A 21,580-nucleotide genomic window follows, 5' to 3' on the forward strand; every position below is an offset into this window, starting at 1 on the left:
GAGTTGGATTTCCTGAAATTGTTGATCTGGATGAAAGTGCAGGCGCCCCCTCCCCCTTCCCAGCGGAGTGAGAGTCGCTGCAGGGGGGGAGGAGTAGGAGGGGTTGAGGTGGGGTGGGGTGGGGGCCGCAGGAGAGAAACTAAAGCGATGAGCACAGGACAGGAAAAGTGGGAGGAGGAGGAGGAGGAGAAGAAGAAGGAGGGGGAGGAGGCGGCCTTGAGACGAGAGAGGAGGGAAACGTGTCACCAGCCCGGCTCGTGGAGCTCCGCGGCCGCGGCGTTGGCGGACCCACGCTGGCGGACGGGAGGCTGGACGGGACCCCGCAGAGGCCAGCGCTGCGCGGGGAGGGAGGAGGGAAAGCGGGGCAGAGCGCGGCGGGAGAGCCCTCCAGGTCCCTCGTTGCTCTCCAGTGAGAAAACTTTCTCTGGAAGACCGGAAACTTTGTCCTGGGCGCGCAGAGTTTCGGGTGGAGGCGAGCTGCGGGTGTGCGCCACTCGAGGTGACTCAGCCCCGGGACCCCAGGGGGGTGAGTGGGGAAGTCCCGGGGAGGGGCTGGAATTGTCCGCTCAGCTACCGCGCAGGATTGAGCAGGAACTCGCCGTGCACTCTGGGCATAGACTGGCGGGGCACGGGCCGGGGGGCTTGGGGAAAGCGCCACATTTGGGGGCAACCGGATGGGGACCCCAGCACGGTGCAGGATCCTCAGATCCCACGCAGCAGGGGGACGGAGGGGACCGGACTGGCGACCCCCGGGTTGGGGCGGGGGGCCGGGGGGAAGCCGTGTGGCTTAGCGTGGGATGGGGGGATGCCGCCGACCGCGGGACCCAGGCTGTGCCAGGAGATCGAAAAAGAAAGTTTGCTTGTTTGCCTCTCTCGTTCTCCCTCTGCCTGAGGCGGCAAATCTAAAGAGCTGCCCCGGCTGGGGCGCGGGCGATCCGGCGCCCCGAGGCAGCCCATCTTTTCCTGCCGTCCCCCTTTTGCTGAGGCAGGCGTGGGAGGAAGGGCAGGGGGGCCAGGCGCTTTGTCCCGCGCTCCGCCGGGCTCCGCCGACTGGGGCGGGCCGGGGCGCAGCCCGCGAGACACCCGGCTGGGGCGGGTGGCTGTCGGCGCCGGCTGCACCCCCGGTTCCACGCGGGCTTGCCCGCCCGCCCTCCATTTGGCCAGGCTTTCCTCTGCGCGCCTACTGTGCGCACGCGGGGGGCCTACTGTGCGCACGCGGGGGGACCCATTGCGTGCAGGGGGCGTTCCGGAGCCCCGGGCCCCCCGGGCCCCCCGGGCCCCCAGCGGCCAGGACCCTCCCTTCCCCGCCCTGCGCCCCTGTTCCCGAGGGCGGGCGCCCCGGGTCACATCAGGCTGTGTGCTTGCAAACTGTGTTTCGGCAACCGGCTCTGGGGTGCCTCCCTGGTAGGCAACAGGGTTTTTTCCCTGCGCCTGCCCTCGGTCACATGCCGCCGCCTCTTCCTCCGCGGTGCCGGGAGCCGGCGTTTTGTTTGTCAGCAGTAAGGCGGTATTTATAGACGCCGCTGCAGTCCTGCGGTGTGTAAGGTTTCAATTACTGCGATGCGCCCCACAAGACGGAAGGCTCACGCGCGGCCACTCGGAGGCACGTTTGCTCCCGAGACCCGCATGTTAAAAGCTCTGGGTGGGTCTCCCGGCATCCCTGCTGCGACGGAGTTCTGGAACCTGTTGTCCACAGGATCCGTTCAAATTCAAACGGCCCACGCGAAGGACCAAAGTGGTCAAGGGCGCTAACGGTCCGCACTCCCCTCCAAAGGGTGCTCCTTGATGAAGTCTCTCGTTTGACCAATCTTTGGTGACCCTGACCACCGCGTGTTGCCGTCCTGACATTCCATTAGCCTACACGCTGCAAAATGTCCCGGCGCTGAGCTCGGGTGAATTGCTCTCTGGTGGAAGGCGCTGTTCTTGACACCATGAAGCAGCAAGTGGGTCAGGAGGGGAAATGGAGCTTGCAGATGCTAATTTAGCCACATTTTAAATGTAAGCGCCTGGTGAGGTTCCCAGTACCGCCGAGAAAGGTGCGATGGGCCCTCCTCTTTTTGGAACCTGGCTGCAGTGTTGAGCTGTTCTAACCCACTAAGGGTGCCCTTGAGAGCCTGTTTTGTAGGCAACTAGCAGATAGAGGAAACACTGCTTGATCTATCCACAAAATTGCCTTCGGTTTTCCAACCCCAACCATTGTCCTTTCTGTATTTTCCTGATGCTTCTAACAGCCAGAACCAGGAATAGTGTAAAAAAGAAAGACACTAGAAATGAGCTAGTCCAACTGACTTGTTTCTCCAGGGCTTAGTTTAGACTACCTTGTTTTGTAATGAGGAGACCTCGTTTCTTTCAGATCCAGAGGTTCATGGATATTTATTTCGGGAGGTGAGATTTCAATAGTAATTGTTATTTGAACATTATAAAAATGTTCCCTTTATTCAGAAAAGGAGGAAGGGGGGCAAACACTCCTTGAGTTCTTATTATGTCTTAAACTTTGCCCTAAGAGACAGTGATAATATTATATAATCTGCACCAAAACAGTGATGAGGTAGGGACGGTTATAGCCCCATCACTGTAATGATAAGCCCACTGAGGCTTTGGACAAACCATTTAAGTGGTTTGTCCCAAGGCGCACACACAGGGGTGAAGCTGAGGATGGGGTCTCTAGTGGGAGCCGGTACTAGAGATGTTTCCCTTCAGTTTGTTGTTCCTCAGTTGTTGATTAGATCATCTTATAGTTGAGTAACTTGGTGGCTTCTTCTTTCTTATTTTTTCTCGATGTCACATAGTACCACAGGATGGCTCAATTATTGAAGGGAAAAAAAAGTCCTAATCTTGTGTTTAGGAAACTGTTACTCTGGTACCTGAAAATTTCATGCTGGTAGTCCGGACCTAAATGTCATCATCTTCTGTTTGCTCACTGACAGTGTATGTGCAAGATTTAAACCCTTTATCTGTAGAAAATGGGATTATTAGGGCTTTGTGGATTTCTTAATTATTTTCCTACCCTCATTACTTCCTGTGGTCATTCCTTTTGTAGAGCCCTTGTACAAGATCAAGCGTACTGAAATCTTTCTTCAATTGCGGCCTTTTCCCTTCTGATGGTTTTTGCAGGACTAGACCAATACAGAATTGATTTGAGAAGTAGGGTGTGAGCCCCTTTGAGAGATCCTTACTCTGTTTAATGTTTGTCATTAAAAATTTCTTCCCTAGAGCTGCCTCTCTATGTGCAAATGTTAAAAGTAATGCTTATAGACTGTATTATTTGTTAACAAGTCAGTGTGAATTAATATCTCAATTGCTGAAGGTTGAGAATACAGTATTTTGGGGGATTTTGTGCTGGGTTAGGAATTTGGGAACAGAGAGAGTGATATCCTGATAAGCAGAAGGCAGTGTTTTATAAGGGAAGATACCACTTTGGAACCGGGAAGGAAGTTGGGAGTATACATGATCCCAGTATAAATGATGAGACATCAGAGGTGATCTTGAGTTAATGAACATTTTTCTCAGGGACTGGGGATCCAAGGTTTGCTTTGAAACTTGCACAGTTAAAACAAACAAGCCGACATATTTCTTGGGCAGCTGTCATGAGCCAGGGACAGCTATGGTGATGTCATTTGAGCCTCTCAGCAACCTGAGCAGGGGAATATTCTTTTTCCTATTTTAAGATGTGAAAACAGAGGCTCAGAGAGGTTAATTCCTTTCCTGACGGAACAGCCATTAACTTAAGCGCCTTGTGCTTTCCAGTATGTTTTGATATCTCCCCTTGAAGGCCTTCCGTGAAGAATCCAGGATGCCAAGTACTCAAGAAAGTCCTGGTGGTTCACATGGAAGTTTCTGGATCAGAAGTGGATATCCGAGCAGTGTGGGAGCTTAAAAATGAGGGGATAGGAGGTGGGTGAGCAATGGAGGAGCTGAAGGGACCGTCTGGGTAGTCCTTACTCCATGGAAGAAGGAGAGAGGCTCTGCAGATACTTTGAGTTTAGAGAATTACGAGCCTTGGTCTGGCAGGGGATGGCTGTCACACTGTAAAGCAAGACCTGGCAATTGGCTTGCCACTTGAGGTGCCCAGGGGGGGAGAGTGGGGCAGGAAGGACCCCCACCTCCTCCCTCAGCATACCTTCTGTTGTGATGATGCTTGGTAAGACTCCCCAGTTTATAGGCAATATAAATTAGGGAGCTCTTGAGACCTGTTTCCATTTTAATTGGACTTGGCCTTTCGTGGTAATAATCATCCAACCTCTGTCTTTAAATACTCTTTTCTTATGCTTTGCCAGTTTATGGCCTTTGTAGATCAATCCTTGGATTTCATTTAGAGGAGAGAGAGGGAGGGGAAAAAAACAGCAAAGGTTAGTGATTACCTAAATTGGATTAAGTTCTGTCTAGCAGCGTTTAAAGAAATGTTGCTTGCTCTCTAATTACCATCAACTAGGAATTTAAACGGCCTATTAAATTTAAGCTGACTTTTTTTTTTTTTTTAATCCGCGATAGTTCTAGTTCTAACATATTCTGGGATTTTGGAGGCTTTTTTATATTCTTTAAACGTGTAGAGGGCGTTCTCTTGCTCCCTACCTTTGAAAAATACTACATTTCTGTAGCAGGATAGTAGATGATGTTTTTATATACTGGCTTCATTGCAAAGCTGAAGCTCCTAGCCAGGTACGTTCGACTCTGTCAGCCTCTGGAAAGCAAGCCGGTGAACTGAGTTCTTTGTCGGAAATTTAGGGACAGCTGTGTGAAGCTTTTTGGATGGAGTATGACTTGCTCCTTTATCTCTGTAGTAAAAGGATAGGCCTATAATGAAAATCAGCCACCTTTACTCTGAGCTTGAGCTTTGAATCAAAAATCTGAGTGCTCTTTATCGAACGGGGTGGTGTGTGCGCTTTCGAGGCTGGACTGGGGAGCCATCAGGATGTAACCACGAAGGGCATGATGCTGAGAGACAGCGCCTCACTTGCCTGGTCCTCTTCCGGGCCCTGGTGTGCTGACAGATGACCTGTGCCCAGAGGGTTTGAGAGAGCGGAGAACTTACCAAAAGGTTTCTCCTTCTTTTGACCACGCCCCATGGGAAAATACGGTCAACGTTTACCCCGGCCACTGCCCGAAGAGCCATCATGCGTGTGTGTACAATTTATTTTGCATATAATCATATGCTACCTAAAAACATGTATTTACCTCTCTAGGCTTTCATTCTCCTTCCTTCTCTTCAATTTTGGGGTACAGATATAAGATTTTTCTAATGCATTCGTCAGTGTCTTGGTTTCACGTTAGCTGGTTGTCAAATGCCAGCAGCACCCCCAGTTTCTTGCTCCTCCTTACCTGTTACAGAACTTTCTCTGGCTTGGCTGGTTCTTTTTTTTTTTTTTTTTTTTTTTTGTATTTGCTCAGAGATTTTTTTTTTTAATGATTTTTTATTATACTATGTTAGTCACCATACAGTACATCTTGGCTGGTTCTTTTTGATCCGGGCTGAGTTCTGTGTTTGGTTGAAGGCATCTGTGACAGCTGTTAGGTTTTTAGGTTTTAAGCAAATACTAGGGATTGAGGGACTGCTTGGGGCTCCTTCATTCAGGAACTAGAGTATATGTCAGCTTGAGCTGAGCCTGGAAGGACATCGAGACGAGTGTTTGTTTTTGTCTTCTTTACAGGGACTGGGGGCAGGAATCCAGCCAGGGCTGTGGTGTGTGTGTGTGTGTGTGTGTGTGTGTGTGTGTGTGTGTGTTATTCTGAACTGAGCTGCCTCAGACCCTGTTACAACCTGCTCGTGACCTCAGCTGCGTAAATCCGCAATGGAAACCCATTAGCGCTTGCTGTCTAATTCCGCATACTCCTTTGGAACTGGTTCACTGTCGTTCCCCAGATGTCTTTGGGGGACACCACGTCAACTGGTGCCGTCATTTCGGGGAATTCTGCTGTGGCGTGCCAGCTGCCAGGGTCCCCCACTGTGGAGCTGCGTGACCCCTTTCACTGTAAAGTATCTGGAGGCAAAATTGGTGGGTAAACAAGGTAATCCTTTGCAGTGTTCTGAGAAAAGCTTTAAAAATTCTTTTTTTTTTTTTTTTTTTTTTTAATTCTTGACCAACAGGACAATCGAGGACTTTCAAGACACTCTGAAAGGTGTCGGTATCAACTTTGCAGAGAGGGGAGCTGTTGAAACAGTCCCTGCGTTGGCCTTAACTGGCATCTTGGAGACAACACAGGTCAGGGAATTGAGATCCGGAATCTGATCTCAACTCTGCCATGGGCGAGCTGTATGACCGTGGGCAAGTTGGCCAGTTGCTCTGGGCCTCAGTTTTCTTAACTTCAAAGTAATGGGATTGGTCCACCGCTGTTTAAAATATAAAAATTAGGAGACTTGATATCTAAACTTAAGGTTTCCGGCTTTAAAAAAAAAAAACCAGAAACCAAAACGAGTGAACTCCCTTAACATGGAGGTGTTCCCTGCCTCGGCCCCGCTAAGAATCGAGATTGCCATCCTGGCTTCAGGCCTTCTTGTCTTTAATCACGACTGAATTCTTCTTCTTTCTCTTTTTGTTTCTTTGTTGCTGGTAGGGCTACATCCGGCTTGTCTCTGTGTTCAGATAGTAGGTGCTCACGAAATATTCGTTGAATTGTGATTTTTTCCATCCTGTCCTTGTCTGTCACAAATGAAAAAGGATACTCAAGCTTCTGAAGGGCTTACCTATGAAACTTGGGTTTCCTTCCCCACATTTCCTTTCTAGGCTCCAGCATCCATGTTCTTCAGAGTGACTGGCAAGAAAATGGAGAACCTGTGTTTTTCACTTGACTTCTTAATAGCTTTGCCTTGTAACTGGGAAAGGTGAATTACCCTTCTGCCTCCATCTTGTCTCCACTGCCCATCTTCAATTATAGTTGTCAACTTGCATTCATAACATTACTTCTGGGTGTTTCTGGCGAGACCCTGAACCCCGTGGAAGCAGGTGGTTTATACTTCCTTACCCTCTATGCTTCCTCTTCTCAGTTCCTGGCAAACGCGGGACCTCCTGATGTTTGGTTGTTGAATGAACTTGAAGTGACCCCATGACCTCTGTGAAGTGATCAGATCCCAGGCGCCTCTTTAGTTTTCTGAGTCTTTGTTCAGTGCTTTCTATACTTGGCTGCAGGGCATGGAGAGAAGTTTCCTTTCCTTCAATCCCGTTTTCTCACGAAAAAGCATCTCACCCTATTCTTGCAGTGGGAGGGTGAAGCTCATTTTTAACCAATAGTACGAGTTAATCCGGAGCACATTTCCCCACACTGAAGATTCTCGTTGTCTGCCAGACAGTAGCGTCTGGAGCGCTGTGTCACCCAGCAGGGTTTGGATGTCAGAAGTCTAATTGCTCACGTAATGGTCAGCCTCCGCCACCGCCTCTGTCTAGACGTTCGGGTTTATCATCTGGAAGGCCCCACAGCATCGCTCTGCATGGCATTTACGGGCCACACCCTCACAATTTGCACTCCAAGAAACCCGATCCTTAAAGTGGGGCTCACAGATGAGTAAATAAGATGTGTGGTTATTCCCCACAGTTTTGCTTGACTTGTACCGAAGGAGGGGATTTTTTTCTGGTGATGATACAGTGGTTTGCAGGCCAGGGTGAGGGTGACGATGTGATGAAATAATTAAGGCTAGCTGGATCGGAATCGTCAGTGCTTTGAGTGCTCCGGGCACTGAGAAGGCACGGCTAAGCAGAGAGAAGCACTGGGGCTTGTGTCCTCTTTGCCCTAATATTTACTGTTGCCTAAATTCACATTCTCAAGACTCTTCTGTCTGCATCGGTTTCCAGTGGAGCGCTGAGAAAGTTGTCTCCTTCTTCCTGTGGCGCCTTTTCCGTAGTCTGAACTTGACCCTTCGCATTTTCTTGTTTGTGGGAGTGTGTCTGTCCCTCGGCTGGCGCTTTTCCCCCAAGAGCTGCGGAGAAGTCACACGGTTCTGTAGTGGGCACCTCTCCCGGGCCCTGTCTGTCGGCTCCGCTCACCCGCACGCAGACCCAGGATTCCTGGCCCACGCGGCCCAGGTCCACGTTCCCGCAGTCATACTTAGGCGGGCCGCAGTTCAGTCATCCGGGGAGAGAATTTTTCTGGTCCCTCGGCAACGGGAAGGCTGCTCTGGCGGGTGGCCTGGAAGTCCATGTGTCATTCCACCATTCAGAGACATTTACCTTGTATGGGCCCAGCACTGTGCTTGCAGCAGGCGATGGCAGGGGACGAGACGGGCCAGGTCTCAGACTTTGAGGAACTTACATGCCATCGGGGCGCGTCAGTGGACAAGTAAACAAACAACGATGACCTCACAAGCTGGTAAGGGCCCTGAGAAAACGAAGCCTCCTTCCTGGGAGAGACAGAGTGTGCTTGCAGCCCGGAGCACATTTCCCCACACTGAAGATTCTCGTTGTCTGCCAGACAGTAGCGTTTGGAGCGCTGTGTCACCCACCAGGGTTTAGATGGTGGATGTCCAGGCCAGATGTTCCGGCCAGGCCAGAAGCTGTCGATGGTGCGCATGAAAGGAAGCCACGGGTGGTGGTCACGTCTCAGCTCTGCGTGTGGCAGACATAAGTATTGCTAAAACCACGGCAGTTGGGAGCTCAGGCCCTGGAGTCGGGTAGGATCTGACGCTCGGTCCTTCTTACTAATCTTCTGACTTTGGACAAGTGAATCCCTGTGTGTCAGTTTCTTCATCGGGGACGTGGGAAGATTAAACCTGCCTTGTTAGTTTCGAGTGGAGATGAACCGAGATGCTAGACACAGAGGCGTGGCACCGTCCTGACCCTTGTGGCCGGCCCCTGATGAAAGCTAGGATAGTCTTTTCAGTGATTAAATAGAGTAAAAGAGTCATGGTCAGGGATTTGCAGAATGGTTTCAGCACTCTTGAATACCCACTTCTGACTTGGTTTCTGTCTGGTGGGCTGGGGTGGGGCGTGTAGGGGTCAGATCTAGCTTCCTGGGTTGGCTCGGTGGGTCCTGTTGGCTGTGGGTTTCTTCTTGGGATCCCCGCGCGCTGCCGGCTTGTCCTGTTGGAAAAGTGTGTGTGCGTGTGTCTATAATACGAAGGGGAGCTCGTTGTTTGAGTGCGGAGTCAGTGATGGGGTAGGACTGAGATAAGACAGCAGATAGTTGAGAGGCTGGCCAGCTAGCTGTTGTGGTGGGTGGGGGCTAGTTCTGGGCTTGTGCTGTGGCGGGGGTCCTCTGCTGCCTCGTCTCTCAGAGGTGTTCAGTTCTGGAGGGCAGTCAGGGTAGGGGCCGAACGGAGAGCTGACGATGCCAAGGTGCTCATGGCCACCAGCTAGGCCACACTCTTTTCATCAGCTGTTAAGCCAGCAGACCTCAGGAAGGGAAGTGACTTGCCCAAGCCCACAGTGGCTGGTTTGTGGGGGGGTTACATTACACCTGATGGGGGCCCCGGGGAAGGGTGTGAGAAGGCTGGTGGTCATAGCTGTGATGGGATAAAATAAAGGTCCCAAACCTCTATGTTAGGCCCCTAAAGGGCGCGTCTGCTTGGGGAGTTTAATGCCAACACTTAAATAAGTCACATGAGTTCGCACTTTAAAAACCTGGGTTTTTGGCATCTCTTGGAAAATTCAGATCTGGCAAAACTGAGCTTGTGTCCTGAGGTGGCGAAAGTCAGATTGGATTGAGTGGTGCCTGCCTCCTGTAGCCCAGGGAGGGTCCTGCCCCGTCTGCGATGTTCTGCAAAGTATAGCAAGTATGCGACACATGGTGCGAAAAAGGAAAGAAGTCGGTCTTCCTGTCGTTTTCTTTTTTCCTAGGGCTTTTTTTTTTTTAATTTTTTTAAAGATTATTTATTTATTTATTTGACAGAGATAGAGACAGCCAGCGAGAGAGGGAGGGAACACAAGCGGGGGGAGTGGGAGAGGAAGAAGCAGGCTCATAGCGGAGGAGCCTGATGTGGGGCTCGATCCCAGAACGCCGGGATCACGCCCTGAGCCGAAGGCAGACGCTTAACCGCTGCGCCACCCAGGCGCCCCTTTCTAGGGTTTTTCTGACCCGTGTGTCCCTGTACAAGGCAGCTCCTGTCGTAGAATAAATGCCAAAGAAAGAAACTTGTGTCAAATGAACGAATGAACTATAATTGCTCACTTATTTGGGATCAGAAGCCAAGTTAGAATCCTCACTTCTTCCAAGCAGCTGAGTGACTTTGAACAAATCGGTAGCCTTTATGTTTAATTGTCTTTCTTGAGCGGGGGTGGGGCAGGCATCACTCTTGTTTTTACTTATGTATTTGACTCTGTCATACATGTTCATGTTTCAGAATTCCAAGGTGCAGACAGGTTTGCAGAGAAAAGTCTTCCCTACTGTGCCCCTGTCACTCAGCCCTGTTCCTTGGGGGAAACAGGTGTTCTCAGTTTCCAGGTTGTCTTCCCAGAGATACTCTATGCAGTGCAATGAAATATGCAAATGCTCTTTTCGTCTTCTTTTACTTAGATGGTAGCATCATATACACGCGATTCTGCGTTTAGCACACTTTCATGCAGATGGGAGGGCATGCCAGTCAGTATATAAGGCGCTTTCCCGTTCGTTCTTACAGCTGCATAGGATTCTAGCGTGTGGGACGCCCAAGCTTACATAGCCAGTCCTCTGTTGCATTTAGGTTATTTCCGATCTGCTGCTGTCGTAAAGAAGGCGGTGGTAAAACCATGGTTATGTAAGTCACTTGACATGCCTAGAGTAAAATTTCTGGAAGTAGAATTGCTAGGTCAGAGAGCACAGCCTTTGTCCCTGAGGCAGATCTTGTCAACTTTCCGTTCCTCGCAGCTGCCCCACGCTGCTCTCCCTCCAGCAATGTGTGAGCGCGCCTGTTGCCCCATTCCCTACTCATAGGTCATCTCTTGGAATGTGCGAGGGTTTTGTGAAGACCCCAGCGTGTTATGAAATATTAACACTAGCTGTAATTTGAGGAGGGGGCTTGGATGCGCCAAACCTATGATCTAGGTTATTTTGTGGAGATGCATATAACCCACTCTTTTGAAGATGAGGAAGCTTGTTTTTTTTTAAGATTTTATTTGTTTATTTGAGAGAGAGAGAGATAAGAGCACAAGCAAGGGGAGCAGCAGAGGGAGAGGGAGAAGCAGGCTTCCCACTGAGCAGGGAGTCTGATGCAGGGGTCCATCCGAGGACCCTGGGATCATGACCTGAGGCGAAGGCAGATGCTTAACTGACTGAGCCACCCAGGCGCCCCTGAAAGATGAGGAAACTTTGAGTCATTTACTCAGGTCACCCAGCTAATCAATTGTAGAGGTTGGATTCAGACCCAGAGCTGTCATATTTCAATATCAGGATATTTCATACGGTAAAGCCTTGTGTAATTTTGGGTGCTGGTGTTCTCAGCTGACAGGCGCGCACAGTTTCGTGTCTCTCGGAAGTAGTGCCTCTCATGTGGCTGGTTCATGTGCTCCTTCCTCAAGTGTCTACAGAATTCCTGCACTGAACTAAGCACCTGGGAACAAGATAGACATAGTCTATACTCTCATGGACCTCACAAAAATAATAAGAATGAATTCTGTAGTCCTTTATTGGGTGACAAGACAAGAAAGGGGGTGAGGAGGGTGTTTTATTGGGGTCATGTGATCTAATCAGGAGTGAGGGGAAAGAGAGCTCTCTGAACAAGTGAAAGACAGGTGATAAAGGGTCCCTGGGTTTGAGCCTGGTGAAGTGGATGGGAAGTATTTCACACAGGGGGCATAGTATGTGCAAAGGTCCTGGGGTACAGGTAGTGTTGGAAAATGAAGGAAGACCAATGAGCTGGGGTACAGAGTGGCAGGAGGTGAGGGTATGAGGATGCGGTTTGGGGATTTATTCTGACAGCTGTGGGAAGCCTTCGAAGGCATGGAAGCAACAAAGTGACATGGGCACCAAGGGCTCTGGGCAGTGGGGTTCCTGTCATAAGCTGTATGACCTTAGACTAGTTAAACATTGGGTATATTTTCTCCTCTGTAACAGCACACAGAGGCTTTCAAACATTTTGACTATTACCTACGGTATGAAATACGCAACTTATTTAGACTCTGGGCATATGAGCACAGGTGTAATATACACGTGTCCCCAAGATGCGACGCACTGATACTTTCTGTCGTAATCTATTTAAGGTTTTGGCTGAGACCCCCTAAGTTCATTGTGGAAATAGTGAGAGAATACGGCAAGTGTGTGTGTCACAGCGGGCCCTCGGTAAGAGGTGCTGTCACTCTCCTCATGGGCCTTGTCATCAAGAGGATTCTGGCAGTGACTAGAGCCGACTGGTCAAATCCTGCCGGTGCTGAAGGACACTGGCTCTTCTTGTCCTTGTTCGGGTCCCAGGGAAGGAGCTGCACGCCAGGTCTCTTGACTGCGGGAGCCTCTGAGGGGGACATGTCGATTGGGCAGCCTCTACCGTTTCCCTGGGAACTGGCTTCTCCTTGTTTTCTGGGCGGTCACATCCGACTGTGTTTTCTTGGTTTTCTTTGACTTCTTTGTTATTTACCCTCAGAATGGCTTTTTCCTGGAAGCCTCAGAGTCATTAGAAGCCACTCACTTCTTTATTTTAAGTTGTGCCATGGTTCCACTTCCCCTTTCAGAGCTCCGGGCTGGAGGCGGAGTGGAATTTATTTGCATTTCCCACTAAGCGCACTCCTTCCTCGGCCCGGCCCCGCTGGGCTGGCCTGCAGGCCTGTCGCCACACTCCCTGTGACCTGGCCCTGGGCGCTGGGAGGAGAGCTTGAGGCGCCACGGTTTTTTTTTCCTCTAAGAAACCTATCTTGGATCCTGTGTGTGGTTTTCAAAGGAATCCCTGTGCAGTGAGCCGGGGGAGAAAGACCAGTGAGGATACCCAGTAACCCTGTAACCACCACAGCCCTTCCTGTGTCCAGGATCCCAGCTTTCCAGATAACTTAAGCACCCACAGCGTCACCATTTAAATCATTTTAGAAGCACATGTCTCTAAATGTTAACTGCATTGGTCCTCACAGGAGAACACCCACCAAAACACGGGTGTCTTTCATCCCGAGACATTAGGTAAAGAGCTTTGCATGAGGATGATGATGGTGATTGCGGCTGAATTGTGTGCCCTCCGGCTTTGTATTCAGAACTCAGCTCCCGGTACCTTTGAATGTGACTGTGTTTGGAGGTAGGGCCTTTAAAGAGGTGATGAGGGACGCCTGGGTGGCTCAGTTGGTTAAGCGTCTGCCTGGCTCAGGTCATGGTCCCAGGGTCCTGGGATCGAGTCCTGCATTGGGCTCCCTGCTCAGTGGGGAGTCTGCTTCTCCTTCTCCCACTGCCATTCCAGCCCGCCCCGCCGGCTTATAATCTCTGGCTCTCTCTCTCTGTCAAATAAATAAATAAAATCTTAAAAAAAAAATTTTAAAAAGAGGTGATAAGGTGAGCCTGTTAGGTGGGCCCTAATCCAGTCTGACTGGTGTCCTTGTACAAAGAGGAAATTTGGACACACACAGAGAGGTGAACGTACATAGACGGAGGGCTGTCTGAGGACTCAGAAGGAACGTGGTGATCTGTAAGCCAAGGAGAAGGGCCTCAGGAGAGACCAACCCTGCTGACACCTTGATCTTGACATTCTAGCTTCCAGAACTATGAGGAAATTCATTTCTGTTGTTTAACATGTCATGCAGGCTGTGGCCTCTGGTTACAGCAGCCTGAGCAGGCTAATACAGGGGTGGTGGTGGTGGTAATAAAAATAAACAGTACGTAGCATTTATTAACCACTTGCTATATACCGGGACTATTTGAAGCCTTACTTGAGTCATTTCTTTCACCCCTCATAGCAATCCTGAGTCACCTGCCCGGTCACACAGTAAGTGATGGCACTTAGCCTGGTGCTGGCACCTTTGCTCAGAACCTTCACTGCACCTGTGTGTCGCCCCTGATAGTCCTGGATCCCTGCCAGGCACTTCACAGATCATCTGTCTCATCACCACAGCTCTCCAAAGTAACTCTTTCTGTTCCCCTGTTTTCAGACGTAGAGACTGCGGTTCAGAGTGGTCCCAGGCCACACCGTGAGTATATTCGTTTCTTGGGGCTGCGATAAGAAATTACCACAAACTTGGTGGCCTCAAGCAGCATAAATGCATGCTGTTGTAGTTGTGGAGGTCAGAAGTCCCGAAGCAGGGTGTCGCAGGGCCGTACCTCCTCCAGGGGCGCTGTGGGAGAATCGATGTCTTTCCCCTTCTGGCTGCTTCTGTGGCCACTGGCATCTTCCGCATTCGTGTTACGAGGATACATGTCATGGTATTTATGGCCCATCTGGAAAGTCCAGGATGAGCTCCTTCTGTCGAGATTCTCAACGGAGTCACATCCTTTGCCGTCTAACATAATATTCACAGGTTCTGGGGACTCAGAAGTGGGTACGTCTTTGGGGCAGTGGTGGTTCCGCCCGTCACAGTCAGTGAGCCGCAGAACGCGCCGTGATGCCGGGGCTTGCCTGATTCCGAAGCCACTCGGGGCCACTCATCTGTGGGAGCTACGGTCATGAGACGTCCCAGCTCCCTTTCTGCAGCGCTGTTTCTGTCAGAGGCACAGGGTCCCTGAGACTGGCGGATATGCTCACTCTTTGCAGGAACAAAAAACCAGAAACTCCCAAAGTACCCATCCACTGGGGACTGCTTATGTCAAGTATGGTATCCCCTAAATGGAAGGAGGAGACCGTTAAAAGATAATGAAGTCGATCGGTATACGGTGTTAGGGGAAGATAGCCACAATGTCTTAAGAGGGAAGAACAGATGACCCGTCTTCGTTCAGATATTGTGTGGACATGTGTGTATGGCGTTAAAGATGACATGAAATTAAAATTCACTTCCTCAGCCACATTAGCCCCATTGGAAGCGCTCACCGGCCCCATGGCTCGCAGCTACCACCTTGGACAGCACAGATCTGGAACATTTCCGTCCTCTCAGCACGTTCCGGGCAGAGAGCTTCTCGACACTAAGTGTCTAGAGTGAGGCCTTTTTCACTTTGTGTGTTATAGATTTATGTGCATGTTTACCTTTTTTATGAGCAACAAGTAGGTGTGCTGTTATCAGAAAAATGGGAACACAGGGGGTTTCTGAGGTAACATCCTCTTTCTGAAGCAGGTGGAAGTTTATCACTATCTAAGATACGTGTGTGTGTGTGTGTGTGTGTGTATATAAGCTCCTTTTTACATATGTTGCATAAGGAACATGTTTTAAAATATATAGGGGAAAAAAGAAGAATTTCCTGGCAGGACAGGCTTGAGGTTGGAAGACTCGGGGCGGGATCTGCTTCCCTGCCCCAACCGCCTCCCAGCCATGGCCAAATCACATAGCCTCAGTTTCCTGATCTGACAGGATCCCTACTCGACCCGCCTTGCAGGGTTAGGGTAAGATTTACAAGTGTGTTGATGTGTGGAAATGCTCTGAAACTGCGGGACGGCCACACGGAGGTGAAGGGTCAGTAAATAAGTGTGTTGCCCGAGGTGGGAGGGGGCAAGTCTCAGCACTCCGTGACCACCATGGCAGCTTGGAGGCCTGGCGTCCTCCCGAGCGGAGTGTTTTCCAGATGTCACCGAAGTCACAAGAAACAGGGGGAAGTGTTGCTCTATTTCCCTTGCTGTCATTGCTTGGAGATTTAGAAATAACAAGTTATTTATTTAACGAGCACTTATATAGCTGTTTGCTGTTTGCCACGGCCTGTCCTCTCTAAGTGCTTTACAAATACGTACTCATTTTATCCTCTTGTAATGCTGAGGTAGTCACCATTAGCATGCTCATTTCATGCAGAAGGATGTCAAGGCTCAGAGAGGTCAAGTAACTTACACAAGGTCACACAGCTTTAGGAAATGGGGTGTCTAACTAAGGCAGTCCACACTTGCTCCTTTCTTCCCTTTTCTTCATGGCTCCTCTTTCCCCTGTCAGACGTGGTCGTAGGGTTCCTTGTGTCCGTGTGTCTGTCGCAGGGGCGTGAGATTTAAACTTGGATATGAAATCTCATGAGTGGGTGTTTTTGACTGACATGGTAGCTTCTGGTTCCTGGCTGAGTTCGGTAGCATGACAACGTGGGGATAGGCTATAGAATTAGGTCAGTCTGGATACCAGTCGACAACCTGCCATCTGGCTTTGTGACTCTGGCAGATTACTTTGGTCTTCAAGTGGGGTTTTGCGAGGGTCCTAAGTTCATCTACGGTGACAGTGCTTGGCACCACGACAGGCAAGCTGTCCGCGCCTTGTGAGCTCCCATCCTTCCCTCATCTGTGTCTTGGGCAGTGAGCTTAGGCTTGAGGATACAGAGACTAGTAAGTGCCGTCTCTTTAAGGAGGTTATAGAATGGCCGAGGTGGGGCCTGGGGAACTTTCTAGATGGGGAGTCGGGGAACCTGAGTTCTAGCCAGTGCCGGCTCTCCTACCTCAGAGACACTGGACAAGTTGCTCTGCTCCTGTGGGCGTCACTTTGGTCATCTGAACATGGCAGCCCCATCTGTCTTATGTTCTGATTTGTCGTGGTGAGGTCAGGACCAGCCTGTGCCTGTGGGGCCAGCGCAGTGGTAGCAGGTGGATGTGGGGGGAGGGGGACACCAGCTTTTGCCTTCAGGCTGCTCCTGTCCATGCTGCCAGTAGCCCCCCCTCCGCAGTGCTCTGGGGAGGCCTCCTGACTCTCTGGAAGCAGGAATGGTGGAAACAAAGGCAGCTTCCGACGGTCTTGCCCGTCGGGATCTGAAGGTGGCAGGCCTTGCAGGTGAGAGTAGAGTTGGAGGCAGTGGCTTGCTGTGTCTCTCTGCGGCCAGTGACAGGGTGGTGGGAGCTGCGCTCGTCTTTCTTTGGGCTGAGAATTATCCTTCTTTAAAGAGGGCTGCAGGTGGATGGGGCTGGCCGCCCGGGTGCCTTGCTGGATACACACCCGGCCTGGAGCGCGAGGCCTGGGGGCTGCTGACTAAGCGGTGGAGGGGGACAGGAGCCAGCCCCGGGGTCCTCCGTGTCACCCAGCCTCCTGGGGTGGGGGGGAGTGGCTGTTTCAGCAAGAAGCTGGGAAGTAAACACCTGGATGGTCCGTTCAGCTCACCTTCTGCTTTCCTGTGCAAAGGCCCCTGAGCGGGAGACAGCTCTGTCACCTCAAGTCTCAGGTCCTCGTCAGAGCAGTTAATATCCTGTAATTACACGGATGTATTGCACTTAGCAGGCCCCTTTAAAGAACGGAAGTGAAATGCATCCTCTTTTAATAGTATGACCTTTACCAGGCAAGTGAAATCCCAAAGCCGGGGCTCTGTGGTTTTATTTCTTCTTCGCCTCATCCAGTGATTTGCAAAGATCTTTCCAAATTCCAGGGCACTTGTGTAGTCGTTGAGACGCGGAAATGGAGCAGGCCTATTTTGATTTCTGCGGTATGTATTGATCAATTTTAGTCACTGCGGGTTCATCCTGAGAAGCAGGGGGAGGGCCAGGTGGAGTCCCACATCAGGCTCCTTGCTCATCAGGGAGCCTGCTTCTCCCTCTGCCTGCTGCTCCCCCTGCTTGTACACTTTCTCTCTCTCTCTCCCTCAAATAAATAAATAAAATCTTAAAAAAAAAAAAAAAAAGAATCTGAGACTGAAATGACAGGAACAGAGGTGCTGCGGAAAGCGAGCTTTGGGTGTGCCGTTCTGCTGGGCGCGTCCCACGATCTCGTGTCTTCTCTCATCAGTCCTGCGCAGTTGGTGCTGCTACTGGCCTTGGACTCCTGGACTCCATGTGCCCCAGATCATGCCGCTGGGGAGGGGCCTGGTTAAGACTCGAACCCAGGTTCACTCCAAAGCCATTGCCATTAACCACAAAGCCATAAAGTCCTGGGAACGGCTCAGGGGACAGTGTCCGTGAACCCAGCCCTGCAGGGTAAGTTAGATTTAGATAAGCAGAGAGGAAAAGGAAGGGAATTCTGGGCAAGGGAAGCAGTAAAAATAGTCAGAAGCTAGGGAGAGGGAAGAAGCATGGCGTGGAACCATGTCTGCAGGTTGTAAGCTCCACAGGGCAGCGACCACGTTGCCCAGAGCCACCAGTGTATCCCCAGGACCTGGGTGAGTGAGTGGTGCATAGTGTGCAGTCAATAAATACTGCTTAAAAATAGAACCACCCTATGATCCAGCAATCGCACTACTGGGTATTTACCCCCAAAATACAAAAATGCTCATTCAGGGGAGCACACGCACCCCTATGTTCATAGCAGCATTACCTACAATAGCCAAATTACGGAAGCAACCCAAGTGTCTGTCGATTGATGAATGGATAAAGAAGTCGTGGTACATAAAGACAAGGGAATATGACTCAGCCACCAAAAAAGAATGAAATCTTGCCATTTGCAATGACACGGATGGAGCTAGAGTGTATTATGCTAAGTGAAATAAGTCAATCGGAGAAAGACAGGTGACATATGATTTCACTCATATGTGGAATTTAAGAAAACAAATGAGCAAGGGAAAAATAGAGAGGGAAGCAAACCGAGAAACGGACTCTTACCTATAGAGAACAAACTGATGGTAACCAGAGGGGATGTGTGTGTTGGGGGGGGTTAGGGAGTGCACTTCGCCACGAAGAGCCCTGGGGGATGTGTGGAAGTGTTGAATCACTATATTGTACACTGAAACTAACACTGTATGTTAACTACTGGAATTAAAATTTATAAAAAAAATAAAATCAGGAAAAGAATACTTATTGTGTGTATGAATACACAGTCGTCTTCTCAGTAGACCTTGAGCCTCTCGAGGGCAGGGGTTATGTCTCAGAAATCTTTGGATGCTCCTCAGCTCCCAGTGGCGACTAAACAATGAACACTCAGCGAACATGTTCTGATGGAATGAGTGCATGACGGCAGGTGAGGGATGGTGAGATGTGCTTGAGCGAAGAGGCACTGATGCTTTGGGAGGTACTGAGCAATACACGTACGCTGGCATGCTAAGGGCAGATCGTGGAAGGTCCGTAGTGCTAGGAGAAGGAGCACCTGTGTTCTTTTTGCGGCATTTTTTAAAAAACCATCTCTGAATACACAACATTGCAGGGTCGGCAGAAACCCAGCCAGTGCCCAGACTTTGCTGTTTATAGGAAACCATAGTCCGGCACAGCTTAGAAATCACTTTTCTGTAGGATTGCCTTGACCTATGCCCGTTGTTGCTGCCTCCCCACCTTGGGGTAACCAAAAAGAGACCTGTAAGAATGCGCGGATGGGAGCTGGTGGGGTATGGATATTAACTGCAGGGTCCTGGAGTCGTTTTTAAAATAGTGTGGCTGGAAAATCCCAGCCAGCCTCCTCTAAAATGATCTGCTCAACCTGGGAGTGTTGAATAAAAACTGTCCTCTCTTTTCAGGTGTTGGTTTTAAGAAAGCCTGAGCGCCAGAGGATAGCCCTGGGAGAAGCCCTTCCTGTGGGCACTTGGAACCTTCTGGTCCACAGGAGAAGGCGTCCCCTCACCTGGACTTATGACCCGTGGCTTCGCCCCCAGTCTGCCCGCTGAGTTCCACAAGATGGGCTCCTTCCGTAGGCCCAGGCCGCGTTTCATGAGCTCCCCAGTGCTCAGTGATCTGCCCCGATTCCAAGCAGCCCGGCAGGCTCTGCAGCTGAGCTCCAACTCAGCCTGGAACAGGTAACGGGGGGCCCATCATCATGGAGTAGAGGGCTCCCATAGGGCCAGAGCAGGGCCTGGGGACTGGCTCAGCTTCTGCTCCTGTGAGAGCTCTGTTCCAGAAGGTCGTGATTACTTCTAGGCAGTTGATGAAGACAGCACGTTTTCCTATGGACGATGTACCCACTGGCGTCCCTAGTTTGAGGAGAGAGGAGGTGGGCCGCTGGGGGCCTCTGGGCTATCAGAGTCAGTTACCCAGCCTGGGACAGTTGGATTGGAATTTAGAGTTACTGTTCATGCTCCCTAGTCACACCCCGGAGTATTCGAGTACCCAGGGGTGGGGCTGTGTAAGTAACCTCAAGACACCTGTTCCCTCTCTGGGAGGATGAGACACGTATCTGTGAAAAGCCAAATGAGCGGTATAAATCAGGGACTCCTGGTACCTGTGAGCCACAGGTGGTTGGGAAAGGAGATGCCACACTGGTATACGGTATCTGGCTGACGTTTTGTACACCAAGCATTGAATAGAGATGGAATCAGCACTATGTTTTGCATCCTTGTGGGCTGTTTTTCATATCTAGCCGTTACTGTTTGGATGAATTAAATGCATCATTATTTTAAAGCCATTACTGGATTCTTTGTACTTTGAATCATTTTGGATTTTCTCATGAATGCACAACTCTTATGATGGGGGTGAAGAGGGGCTCTGACATGTTTTGCTGTGAATGGATCTGTGTTCTTTAAAAAAAAAAAAAAGACCTGAGATCCTTGATAAAGACAAGATTGTTATCTGCTCCTTGCTGAAATATTGGGCTGGTGCCCCAGAGCATGTGGAGTCAAGACTTAATTGTGGCCCCCCCCAGGGACTAACCCCCTCCTGCCTGTACACCTTGCAGGAGGGGAACGGAAGAGCTAAGAGAGGCAAGCCTCAATGAAACTCTTCCAAGGTAACCCTGAGGCAAGGAATTAATTATTTCATATCAGCCCCAGGCATGCAGGCTGCCCTGTGAGGACAGGGACCTCCCAAGTGAAGGAACCCCAGGCACCATTGGCATCTGCTTGCCGCAGACGCCATTTTGGATCCCTCCAGGCCCAGGGTCCTGAGAGCAGATCCCACCACCTGCCCTTCATGAGTGCTGCTTGCCAGCAGGGCCGACGGTGAGGCCAGTGAGGAACACTGGCTCACCTTTGAGAAAGTTGGGGAAGAAGGGCTGCTTTTGAATCTTCTTGGCCTCAGTCTTCCTTTCTCTCCAAGGACCGTGGGAATGAAATGATGGATTTCCAGGGATGGAAAACGGGGCCATGTTTGTGCCATGGGCTCTCTGGCCCTTGCACCTGCCTTTAGCCCTTAGCTGCTCGTTGAGGTTGCCCTAGGCAGGCAGATCCTCTAACGAGGGCTTGTTTCCGTTTCCCTTATAGTGTCCAGACTGCCGTGATCAATGTCTTCAAAGGGGGCGGCTTGCAAAGCAACGAGCTCTATGCACTGAACGAAAGCATCAGGTACGTGGATGGGCCATTTAGGGGCCATTTTCCCCTGCGGGCCTGAGCTGTGGCAGGGAGGGCTACCCCACCGGGAGGCTTAGCTTAAAGTTTTTGTCTGCTTGGTTCTTGTTGCTGTTGCTTCTGTCAACTTTTTCTGGATCATATGGCTACTAAGTTCTGAGACCCTTATCTACCTAGACTTCTGATCCACGGAGGGTTCATCCATTTATTCCTGTGTGTAGTATCTGTAGGGGGGCACCCAGAGGGGTTGATATATGGCAGATATCACATACTCTGTGAATCTGTATTGAGCCCTGCTTAACCATTAGGTGCCGTATTGGGCAAGATGGCCTTGTGGTTGGAGCCAGATTGCTTGGAATTCTGTTGCCCTTGTCGCTTTTACCAACTTAAGTGACTTACCAACTTCTGTGTGCCTCAGTTTCTGTGAAAAGGGATGGGAAATATACCTACTTCCACAGGATTCTTGTGAAGATTTAAACTGAGTTATTGTATAAATGACCTGTTAGGACAAGGTCGGAGCTCACTAAGTACGGGGGCT

The 21,580-nt window shown here is 50.3% G+C and overlaps 1 protein-coding gene across 4 annotated transcripts in view; it reads left to right on the forward strand.

Annotated features, from left to right (window-relative positions):
• Nucleotides 1–204: 204 nt before the first annotated feature.
• Nucleotides 205–21,580, forward strand: part of PRR5L (proline rich 5 like) — an 80,564-nt gene continuing 59,188 nt past the window's right edge. For 2 of the 4 annotated variants that reach the window (XM_057317143.1, XM_026512097.4), the window contains exons 1-3: nt 207–499; nt 19,285–19,560; nt 20,959–21,039. In XM_057317143.1, the coding sequence (XP_057173126.1) occupies nt 19,397–19,560; nt 20,959–21,039 (245 nt within the window). In that variant the 5' untranslated portion in view covers nt 207–499; nt 19,285–19,396. Of the gene's footprint in view, nt 527–19,284; nt 19,561–20,958; nt 21,040–21,580 lie in introns of all 4 variants that reach the window. The other 2 variants (XM_057317142.1, XM_057317141.1) reach the window with 2 other exon arrangements.

This window comes from Ursus arctos, unplaced genomic scaffold (assembly GCF_023065955.2).
Source record: "Ursus arctos isolate Adak ecotype North America unplaced genomic scaffold, UrsArc2.0 scaffold_23, whole genome shotgun sequence".
Lineage (NCBI taxonomy): Eukaryota > Metazoa > Chordata > Mammalia > Carnivora > Ursidae > Ursus > Ursus arctos.